We start from the raw sequence: 12,789 nt of genomic DNA on the forward strand, positions 1-12,789 counted from the left end.
GGTTTATGTATTCACAAAATTATATTTCTTAATCTCTACCATGCATTAGTGATAAAGATACTCATTCATAAAGTTTGTATTTTTGACTCCTTCAAGAATAAGTTTATTAGATCGAATTTCTGATAAATCCAGTAAGGCATTCATAGGTGTTCCATAGGCTCCATGGGGTAGATTTTCCAGTCCCACTTGGCAGTGTAGGTAGAAGAGCAGCCACGCTGACAGATTGACCCAGCTTCAGGGTTTCCTAAAGGATGTACAGGAAGGTACATCCTTTGATACAGATATTATGGGTATCTTAGAGTCTGAAATCTCATGACTCATTTGAATTGAAGGGATCAAGTAGGAAGTAGCTTTTAACTCAAACTCATTTTGTTGTAGAGGTAATAGCAATAAAATCACCCCTACCTTTGCTGAATTTCAAAGAAATGACAAAACTGAATTACATATACTTGTGTGGATAATGTCTAGTTTTAGTTCTGATTATTAGATGTTTATTATTGACTTTTAACAATTTATAAGTGGTCAAAAGTTTAATAACTGTACAAATTTGCTGCAAGCAAAAGCAGTTTGTCTACGAAACAGTAGATTCTCTTTGACATTAGTTATTAACTCATCTTTTTTTAAAAAAAATCGAATGAACAATTTATGTATTTTAGGGTACAGATGGTAGTAAAGGTGAATTTGGTGCTCCTGGAATTCCTGGGGAAAAGGTATGTTGTTTCATTATTTGATTAAACTGTACAGCTATTTTATAAAGCCATATCAGATAGGATGAAAAAATACACAGAACAAGTTTTAGAGTTCAGGGATCCGCAAACTGTTGCTTTATAATAGGATTGCCAAAACCTCCTACTGTATGATTTTGTAAATAAAATTTTACTAGAACATAGTCAAATTCATTTGTTTTTGTGTGGTCAACACTGCTTTTGTACTATAGAAAACATTGTAGCAGAGGCTATATAGCCTTCAAATTCCAAAATATGAACTGTGTGGTCCTTCATAGGAAAAGCTTGCTGACTTCTGCTTCAGAACATAGGCCATTATTTTGTTAACAGTCCAAAAGCTTCTTAAATTTACTATTTAAGATACTGTATGATATACTATCTTAATATATATTTCACTGCAGACAAATATTAAGTATGCTGTGTTTTGCAATATAGTACAATGTTAGCTATTATAACTAAAATACAAGAAATATAGTTCAGCCTATCATAAAATTCTGTAATGTAATATTTAGTTCATAAATGGCTTTCAGCATTGCAATTCAACCTATTATCCAAGTTCAGTTTTCATACAATCTTTGAAATATATGTATTGAACTATATAATTACTTATTTTCACTGTATATACATACACTAATACTAATAACTTTCTAAATGTTTTCACATGTTGATGTAAGAAAACTTTCTTCACTAAAGTAGACTTGGTTTGTTTTGGACCTTCTCTAGCTGCACTAATGATCAAGTGGGTCCCTGGTGCCCTATTATCTTAAAGGCCATGACCCTCGTGGTTTTATTCTCCTAAATCTAAAACAGGAATAACTGAAGCTGAATTGGTAGGAGCTTCAGAGTCTGTTGGACAGATACTTTTTAAGACTTTCTTAAGTGTGTCTGTGCTATGTGATTGTTTCATTGATGCTGCTATTTCCTTCTGAAATTATTCAGTCTGCATTCTTTACTACTATAGGAAGGTAACTGTTGGACTCTAAAATATAACCAATTTTACTGAACTACCATACTTTAACCCAAGTTAGTGTTTGTATGGGCCACTGTGCTCTTGCTTAAGCTTATTGGCACTAATGGCATCGTAAGTAAAGTTTCTTCAAAAACTTCTTTATGGGTCCAATTTTCAAAATACCTTTTTCCTAGAAAAGACTATCTACAGATATGCCACAACCAAAGTTTGCCTTACACAATTATTCTGCCATTTTCTTCCTAAAATACATCATAACAATCTGATTGTTTAGATTTCAGATACCTGGGACTTTTCAAATTATATTGAATATGGAAATCTTTTCTTTTGGGTTTTCATACTTCAACTATGAAATAGATTGTTGGACTCTTTTTTTTTTTTACTGTGGGATACAAAGTAGGTATTTACATGATAAATTATGAGAAAGCAGGATAAAATTCCCCTATAATACATTAAAACAGAACTAATTAATAATAGCATAAAATACCATTCATTCCAGTACTCCAAAGTGATATCTCTTGGATCCTTATTTATTAAAACCAAGTGTATACTGCCGATAGGCTACAGAAGAGGTCCAAGAAAGGCGATATCAACAGACTGGATTCAATGCAAGGACCACACAAAGCAACCAAGAGACTCAATCCTATCAAAAGTTAATCGTAGCAATCAAGAGATATGACAGAAAGAGAGAAATTGTCTAAAAAGTTAAATGTGGAAGTGAAGAAATTCTCTAGAATAAAAAATGAATTCTTAGAAAAGTCATTTGGGCAATGTGAAAGAACTGGAGCAAGACATGGTGTAGCAGAGACAAACAATACCCAGAAAATATCTAGTTTATTTTCCCAGAAATCTGCTTGTATGATGATTCATCCTGTACTCCACTTAAAGTAAAATTTCAGTGAATACAAAGGAACATACCAGCTGCTGATCTAGTTGGACCAAGTCATTCTGAGAACTGGGAGTCTCAGTCCTGTGACCCATTTGGTCAAAATGGTGATAAAGTGAGTCTTGCAAAATCAGTTAATGAGCATCAGGGTCTGTGTGAGGACAGTCTCCAGAGAACTTGAGAAAGTGATGTAATAAAAAAAAAAAAAAGCTCCATTTATGGTGTTCTAAAACTGAGGCAAAATTATACTGGCCAATACTCTCTAAGCTTCCTCAAGCAATTTTCTTCTTGGTTTGACTTACTTGAGTTACTATTGAAGACTGTCATAAATAATAAAGAATTCTTAGCACTAAATGTGGTGTCAAGTTATACTTGACTCTTTGTTCCTGGTTTCACCCATCTTCAGAGACCCTACCTAGTGGCTAGTGTCTCCCCAATATCTATAGAAACACCATGTTTTTGACCAGTTCTCTCCCCAAGGTCTCAATCACTGCTCTACTTCAAGTTTGTCACTTTCTTTAGCTGTGGAAGAGATGTGACATTCATGAGTGGGGAAAAAATACTACCTCAGGGGTATTTTATCACTTCTATAATCCACAGATTACTATTTATTTACTTAAAATTATTCAAATGAATATATGCAAAATGAAAATAACAAGAAGGTCACTATTTTATCTGATGGTATGGTTAATAAATCACAAAATATTTGACTCTGAGGAAGAAATTTCAAGTTTTTTAAATTTCAAAAATTTAAAGTCATATTTGTAAAGTTTATGTTTAGGGTAAAATAGTCCCATCATTTTATGATAAAATGTCTTCTTTGATTTTTTTAAGTAGATTTCTGAAGAAAAAGTATCAGTTCTTAAAATGTACACATCCTCTGAACTCTCACTCTTCAAGTTTGCCTCAATGTGATGTATGTGCACCTTCCACAGTTGCCCATACAACATCCCTAAGTTTAATGCTAATTCTGCCTCTCATCAATTGTGATTCTTTGGTGTTTTCCCTTATAATTAGAAATCATTAAGATTACTGATAAAAATAAAACCAAATGATTAATTGTTTGAATGTTTTTCATGGAGCAAAAACATAAGCAAAGTACCATAGAATGCACATCTCAAGGGCAATATTCTCAAGTAAATATTTTTTTTATTATTTTTTAAGGTTTAGCAATAAGGCTAGAAAACTGATTTATATTAATGGAGTTAAGCATATTCTGAATGATAGAAAGTAGAATTTGTGTATTAGTTTCAATTTATACTCTTATTCAATGTGATACTGTAATAAATTAAATGATTTACATATACACCCCATTATTCTAAATAAACGTACACTTTTGAAGTTTGGTGAGGTGATAACAGTAAATTTTTTAAAGGCGAGGTCCTGAATATTAGTTTATGGAGTAGCATTTTTTCCCTAGCTCTCAGTACAATAAACAACTCTCTTTTATAAAATCTATTTATGGAAAATGTAGTCATGGGGACTTTAAGGATAAAGAAGTATAGCATTTACTTATATTTGTTTTGTAATTATAATACTTATCACTCAGTACAGACTACCACTGCACATTATTAACCTAATTTATGCAACCTTACTGTCAACATTATAGAAAAATAACCATCCCTCTTTACACTTATCTAGCATAGCTACAATTTTGCCTCAGAGACTTGGCAAATTTTCTGTTATGGATTCATATAAGAATACATATTCTATGTAGCAAGTGTTGTTAGGTAGCTGGTGACTTCTGGTAAGGTTGGATGGACAGAAGCCACTGTCAATCAAAATGAGAAAATTGAATGGTTCAATTTCCAAGAGAAGTGAGTGACTTAATGCACACAACCATACATTCATACTCATGTGCACAACCTAATCCTCCTGGCATGAAGTGAGAAAATGAGATGAGGATTTGGACATGGGGAGCAAATCCTTCCCAATTTGCTCCTAAACATAGCACTCAAACCATGCTTGCTTTTTTCATCTGAATATTTCACATGAAAAATTGCATTTCCTTTTTCACTTATGTAAATGTAACAGATAAAGTTTTTGAAGTGGGGATTTTTTTAAAGAATAATTTTGTAATAATTCTAAAAATCTAATAGTAAAAATTGAACAAAGAGAGCCTAATTTATGGTAAAATAATATTTTTTCTGCTGAATTACTTAGAAGTTGTCCTAAAATGTTTTCTTAATGGGAAAACTTTTACAGAATTATTTTAGTTCCTCATGGATTAGTTATGGAGTAAATACTAGTCATAATTATTATTCCATGCCAATAAACATTCAGAGTTATAATGCCTGGATTTGAATTCCAGCTCAAAATCTGATTCTTTAATTTAGACCATGACACTTAGTCTGTAGTTTTCTCTTTTATAGAATGGAAATTATATTATACATCCCTTAGCTTTATCCCAAAGATAAAAGAGATTTTTCATGAGAATTCCAGCTCAATGTCTGATATATAAGAATTTGGTAAAGAACAGATATCATTCTAAAGGCAAACAGTTTAATCCTATTATTCTAAGCTCTGGCTTACTGACCAAATTAGAATTCATTTGAGAAAATTTACATTATTTATTCAAAATTTATGTAGTGGAAAATGTTAAAATAAACATCACATATCTACTGTAACTCTTACCTCTTAAAATAAAAATGGACATGAAAAAGCCTATGAATTAAGAAATATGTAAACTTGTATCATAGTAATGATAGCAGCTACTTGCTCAATCATTATTATGTGCCAAACACAACCAAGAACCTTCTTTACATTATTTGATTTCATTCTTCTATGAGATAAGATTTATTGTCACTATATAATATAGTAAGGAACTAAGATCTAGAGAGAATTAAAACTTAAGTTCCATAGCCTGAAAATAGTGGAGTTAGGATGTGAATCCATATGAATTTATTGTTCTTGCACCTTTACCATATTACCTCATTTGGACTGTTCCCAAATATCCATCTTTTCTTTACACAAATTGTTCTACATTAGATATTAAATTCATTTCCCTGCCAGCTTAATGAATGAATTGCATAGTTTGCTTTCTACATTCTGCTCCAGGGAGGGCTTAGTTCCTTGTCTTTAAGTCTATGAACCCCTCTAAAATTCTACTAACCTTGGGGATTCTTCCTAACTTTAGGGATTATGTCCACATTTTAAGAATTACCAAACAATGTTTATCTCACACAATGAGAAGATTTTGCATAGCTTTACTTTTGGAAATAAGTATTATGAAAATAAAACAGTTTTATTTTGTCTTCCAAATTCAAACTGTATTGCATTGCCCAACCTCCAGGGCAGCCCAATCAGGGCCACTGTTCAGATTACCCTCAATTCAACATTTAACCTATAAAATTCTGTTATACTTTCCACCAAATGTGCTTTTAATAAACATACACACAGAAAGTAATTTACTTTATTAAAAAACAAAAGAATGAAAGTACTATGACTTCATTTGATAAAAAGTAAATTGAGCTTCCAGAAGTAAAAACCTATGTGCTTTCGCACATAAGAAGTGCATCTGATAATGTGATGAGAGAGTTGCCAAATTGCATTACCAAAAATAGCCAGACTAACTACCCTCATTATGAAGTATCTTGTATGATGGGCCTTTCCACCATAAATTTCTAGTTGTTATATTGCGATGAAACTGATTGAGGCAAATCCTTTGTTCTCTAACAATCTTTGTGTTTCTTTTCTGTTGGAAAGTGAAATGACTGTGATCTTTCAATCTTGATTCTTCCCTAAAAAGACATTTTGTGAGAGGCTGAAACTTCAGAAAATAAAGGCAGATGCTGTTATGGTTTATATAAGCACAGACTAGGCTAATAGCTGTTGTGAATTATAATGAATTCTGCAACAGCCCTGGTCCAGATGTAGCATTAATGCCTCAGAGACTCAGAAAATTATAGGCGTTTAGTGAAAAGAATTTTTGTTTAAGTCATTTGGCTTCCTCTTTGTATTTCTAGTTTACCCTAATTTTTCTGTGGACATTCAGATTAAACTTAATTCTAGAGTTTCCCCAAAGTTAAAAAAAAAGTTAAAATACCTATTTGCATGTGGTAATTCACTGTAGAAACTGAAACTATTAAATGAGGAGAAAAGAGACACCCAGTTTTATTCTAATAGTAGGATATTTCCTTCGTATGAATTTGTCACGATTGCTAAAACAAATGTGAGCTTTGTGTAACAGAAAATGCCTCTTAATTGTCTGCATACCTCTGTATTTTAGGAAATTCTGTAATAAACAAAGGTATAGTTGCCAGACATAGGATGGAACCTTTTACCATAATCCATACTAGAAAAAAAATGACCATAAAGAAAAAAGTTTTCTCAGTCTACTTGTTGGGTTCACTTATAAAGCTACAAGAATGAAACTTAAATTTTCAGTACAAAATTGCTGCTTGCACATGGAGTATCTTTGAATTGTCTTATCTGTAGGCACATGTTGATACAGTATCGCACTAAAATAAGTGGAAATGTAAGAAGGACAAAGGTAATAGAAGGACAGGAAAAAGAAAAAGAAACTTGCTCACTCTGCAGCTGATTTTATTTCTTAATGGTTTCTTATTCCCTTCTAATGCCTTCCACTCGCATCCCAAGTAGAGCAGTTGGCAGAGAACACAACAGATGGATGACAAGTTCAACACATGCAGTGTATCTGGCACCCAAGCACTTGACTTTTATTTACTAAACAGTTAGCCAGATTTCAAGAACCTAGTCTGCTAATGTTCCTATTTGGTTTAATGCACTATCAGCATCTAGCACGTAAATAATAAAATATTGATGTAAAAAATGTCAAACAGTTTCTCTACATAACTTCGTGACTAATCTTGATGTAGATTGCTGAGATACTGAGCAGTGGATTTAAAGATATAATTGGTATCTTTTAAAGACATCTACAACTTTATATAGTAGTTTTTTCTTAAAGTGTCTGACTAAAGGATTTGTTAGCCAGCCTACCCCGGGACAGCCATATGAGGTGTCGGGTGCTGAACAATCCTGTCATATACGAGTGGAAAACTCAGAAGGATGACCACAGAAAATTGATACCTTTCTTCCTTACCATTGTCAATGCATTTTTCACAGATTACTAAATACAAAGCTCATGCATCTTTTTCAGGAAGCCTTCCTGTCCTTCAAAATCAACAGCTCCCCCATTCTGCTCACAGCACTTTATTTATACCACCTAAATCCCCTATATTTGTGCCTATATCCCCTGCTAAAATGTGTGCTCCAGAGAATGACTTAGTATCTCCCTCATCTTTGTAACCCCAGCATCTGGCCCAGCATAGGGTGCCTGACTGATTCTGTGTGAATATTAGTGGAGTTCAGAATTCAAGAGGACTTAACCCTGGACCAGAAATAGAAAATAGGGGATGAATGTTAGAAAACTATGCTGAGGGTAAATTGGAAAAGAATGTGGTGATGCTTCCATACAAATCTTCCATACTTTCTGCAAAGCACACTTTAGGGAAATAGGAAGGAAGGAGAATCTCTTCTCTACCTAGGAAAGCTTACAAGTATTGCTTCCCAGAGTGAAATATAATAGAAGTGTGTGTATTGCCAGAATTTGATTCCCATTTTCTCTTGGAGAAACCAAGTTCTTCCTTTGCTCTCAAACATGAATCTTCATTATCTTGCTTTCTTTTTTTTCCCAAACTCAACTAAAAAATCTTCTGACTTTCTTAAAATATTGCTAAGGCATGGTATTTCTCTAAGTCTTCATAACAATTTACCACAGAGCTAAAGGTAAGTAACCAAAGACTTTAGTGCATTTAAGCTCCAGTTGAAGTAACTGATATGGAGTCAAACTATAAATTACTCATCACGAGGAATACTTTGGACAGGAAATAGTTTGTAGTGACTGGTAGATCACTGTCCTCAATTAGGAGCTGACTGATGACACTTTCCTCTTTATATCTTAAATCATTTTCCACTTATTAGAATACTTGATTCAGATGTCAGTTACTATACTTCACATATTTCTGTAGGTGGTGATTCACATTAAATGTCTTACATTTCCCTAATATTTTTGAAGTTTTAAATTTATCACAACAGCTAGTCTCATAACAAAACAAGAAACCCAAAGTCCTTGTTCCTGGCAGATCCACCTTAAGAAACTCATCACAACTGCATAGGAGCAGTTATTACCTATTACTTATTTTGTAATAGGTCCTACAACATTGGTCCAAATAATTTCAAAATTATTTAGTTTATTTGACTATTCCATGTAATTTTATTTTAGCTAAATTGCAAAAGGATCATGAGATAAAAATTCTTTTGAATGGAAAACTTAATGGTTTAGTTGACTACAAGTTCAGTGTATGTAACAATTTTGTCTAAAAAAGCAAGTTGAGAGCTGGGGCTATATCTCAGTGCTAGAGGCCTTGCCTAACATGTGTTAGGCACCACATAAATATAAATAAATAAAATAAAGGTACTGTGTCCATCTACAACCCAAAATATATTTTAAAAAAGCAAGTTGATTGATATTATATAGTATCCAGAATAAGGTTGTGTGTGAGAGAGGGACGGTGATTCTGCTCTTTCTGATGTAAGACCATTTCTGGAGTCCTGTGCTGAGTTTTGAGTACCACATTTTAAGGCATATTGACGGACCAGTGTCTGCTCAAAGAATAGGGATCATAATATTAAGAAATTTCAAACTATAATTTAAAAATTAATGTTTTACTGAATTGAAGATTTGAGAGTGATACAAAAGGATGTCATATATAAGACCTATAAGATTTTTTTTTTTTTTGCTGTGGAATTATAGACAGCAGAATTAAGACTAATAGAAATTTGAGGAAAGTTAATGTAGGTTCAGAAAGCATTGATTCAGTAACCATACATGGATTTTTTTCCCTATGCTCTCTGCAGTGCAATATAATAGCCAATGTGCCTGACTTTTAAAGATTTTAAGAGTACCTCATTAGATCCTTGGTGGCAATATGAATATAAATATATGAATTTATACTTTTCCTTATATTTAAGACTATCCATTGTGCTTATTTTATAGGAATATGTACCTGCATATACTTTTGTACACATATATACCCTCATAATAATAGATTTTTAACAGAATAGATATTGAGCTCAGTTGCTACTCATTAACCATACTTATACTATCGTGAATAAGACATGTATCAATCATACTTTACATGTGGTAGCTGGCTTTCTCTTCACAAAATGACTCATAAGAATACTTAATAAGAGGGTGTCATCAATTTTGTGGTAAGAATGTTTCAAATTGGTCTTATTTTGAGCATCAATGTAATAATAAATCTCATGTGTTAGCTGCATTAAGGATCTAGTTCAAAACATTTGAAGTTTTAAATTCTATGCTACAGATATAGACATAGATATTTGATTTGATAGTTTATTTCTTGGAATGAAGAAAATAAAGAAGAAAAAAATTCTCCTCCTGAAATAAAAGAATTCATTGAATAAGATATCTGAAAAAAACAGTGTTTTTTTTAAATTTCTGAAATGTTTATTAGAACTCCACCAATTTAGGAACCTTATAAAAATTTAATATCTGAAAATTATGTCTGAATAAATCAGGACTATAGTCAGGAAGGTATACATGTCATTAGTGACACACAGAGGCAAAATCAGATTTACTTTTTGCTGCCTGTTTTATTGATTTTCATGCTAGAATTCTGAAATTCCACTTCAGATAATTTCTTCCAGCTATTTCAACATTTAATTTTCTTTTAATGAAAATTCATTAATCTGGAAATATTGATGTATTTCAAAGTGTACATTCAAGTCACATAGAAGGTTATGTTTGTATAAAATGTGCTCTAGGTGGAATGATAGATGGAATTTTATATTTTAATTAAAAAAAGTTATAAGATACCAGACCTTTAAATCAAAGGTTGAATACCTAACTTTTTGAAGAAATAATCTCTACAACATAGTATGTAACTTTTCTGCCTTCTCAGCCTAATTGTAGGTATTTGCAAATGTTTTGTTTACCTGCTTATTCTACCTTTCTTTGCTTGGTCTTATTGGTTCTGGGTTTTGTAATGGAAGCCCTATTGAATATGATTTATAATCAGATGTCTTTCAGACAACATATACATCCTACATAATAAGAAAGACATTGACCCAATATGCAAAGAATCAGGAAAACTAACAATTTATGTTTTAGGCCTAGCTATGATGACTTCTAGGAAAGGTACAGTGATAAAAAGGAAGTTACATGAAATTGGTTTGATCAGCTAGCCCCAAATCTCACCTGAATTTTTTCCAAAAGTTTCTCAAAAAGATTATTTTGACTTCTGCTAAGGGTGCTTTTTGTTTGTTCTGCAAAGTTTCAGAGAGGCTGTGTTATAGTCACACTGACAAGAATACTATCAGCAGCATTGGTAGAGTTTTGCCATGCTTTTTATTACACATATATATTAATTTGTCCTTCTGTAGTTTGAGATTATAACTGCGAAAGGACATGCATCCTTTGATAGAAAAACCTGTAACTGAAAGTACATGCTTCAGAAACATGTTTTGAAAATTAGGGTTGCTTTGGAAACCATTGATTATAATTTCCTTTCATTAATGAACTAAAATATTGATTGGAAGTGAAAAGAGAAACATCTTATTTCTTTTCTAGACTGAGACTGGAAAAGAGACACAGCAGGATTTCAAAAAAGGCAAATAATATGTACCCTTCCAGTAATGTTAGGCAGATATTTATTTTATAGGTACAAATAAATATGAACCCAAGCTGCCTAGAGCACCCTCAGGGCTTTGAGCCTGTGCCTCAGCATGCACATAAATAGAGACTCATTCTTCTGACATAAATTAGGTTTTAGATAAAGTTCTGATGGAACATAATTGTCCATTAATCTGTTAAAGAAAAATTTAGTAATTAGGACTATTTTCTTCTTTAGTTCTTCATGCTAATTAATAAATATTTCCTTTTTTAGATAAAAACAAAAACAAATATGTTCATTTATCCCTCAGGGGCTAGAATAATGACAATTTTTTTAAAAATGATTATAAGTGTCTAAGTAGGTCATCTATGGTAACTTCAAGAAAAATAAGGAAAGGAAATACCAAAGTTCCAAACTTAAGCTTTGAAAGCGCCAACAATATTTCATAAACTTCTACATGTTGATGTCGCCCAAGGCCAGCTCATTTCTTATGGCATAGTATTGTGAATTAGATTATCTTGGAAGCTAGAATTATGTTTATAAAACAAATTTCCAGTCCAGAAAGAGGAGAGACTAATTAACACTGATCATAAGAAAAGAAAATATGTTAATTATAAAAATCACAAAACCTATGTCAACTAAAGACACATTATCAATATCACAGCTTTAGAGACTTTTAGTGACTAATTAACCATGTGTCTGGGTGTAACCCTAACCTGATACAGGGCTGAGAGCGCACTTTGGGAGCCAGTGCTCAAAGCATATGGTGCATAAGAGTGGGCTGAAGCAAAGGAAAAGAGGAGAAACTGTCACTATTTCTATCTCTCAAAACAGTATTTCTGGCAATATAAATGTGTACTTATTGGATTATATGCCATATCTTGTTATCATGTGTAACTTGTAATATGATATAAACCATTATGTTGGCTCAACTGATAAAAATAATCCACTGCTTATGGACAAGTGGACATACTTCTGTGATGAGTAATAGAAGCTCCATTTCCATAGAATGTTCTCTGGCGTCAAATACTTAGTGTGCTTTTGCAATCACTTTATCACATGTATTTGGAAGTTTCTGGTAGACTTGTGTGATATCTAACATTTAGAAATATAATAATTTTAAATGATAGAAATATTTATTATATAGATCACTATTTTATTGTTGCTTCAACAATTAATTACATTAGCATAAAGTTTTGGCCTTTCTGTGATGATAGCAATTATACTGTAGAATATGTTGATAATTTAATCTAATCTAAGAAAAATCTTAGTCTTTCACATGTGTGCATGTGTATAGGTGTATACCTCTAATAAAAACCACCAAAACTTGCTAAAAATGTATTAATCAGAAACTATAGATCTCTTTAGATTGTTGTTTTAAAATTTGAAGATGTGACTTTTTTTTCACATCTTTGAATTTTGTTGAAATAATTTTTAGAAATGGTATTTAACTGTAGGTAAATAATGATTAAAACAAATTAGTTTTAAAATTAATTATAAATATTTGATGGAAATAGAAGACGTCAGTAGTTAATATTGAACTGCCTAAACTGG

The 12,789-nt window shown here is 32.2% G+C and overlaps 1 protein-coding gene across 7 annotated transcripts in view; it reads left to right on the forward strand.

Annotated features, from left to right (window-relative positions):
• The window catches only part of Col19a1 (collagen type XIX alpha 1 chain), a 327,672-nt gene that overhangs the window by 78,434 nt on the left and 236,449 nt on the right, over nucleotides 1-12,789 (forward strand). For 4 of the 7 annotated variants that reach the window (XM_058578798.1, XM_058578797.1, XM_058578799.1 and 1 more), the window contains exon 10: nucleotides 657-710. The exons of the other annotated variants lie outside the window; for them this stretch is intronic. In XM_058578798.1, coding sequence (XP_058434781.1) covers nucleotides 657-710 — 54 coding nt within the window. The remainder of the gene's footprint in view (nucleotides 1-656; nucleotides 711-12,789) is intronic. 7 annotated transcript variants of the gene reach the window in all.

This window comes from Marmota monax, unplaced genomic scaffold (assembly GCF_021218885.2).
Source record: "Marmota monax isolate L192 unplaced genomic scaffold, Marmota_monax_Labrador192_F-V1.1 WCK01_AAM20220418_F8-fsc00091, whole genome shotgun sequence".
NCBI classification, from domain to species: Eukaryota; Metazoa; Chordata; class Mammalia; order Rodentia; family Sciuridae; genus Marmota; species Marmota monax.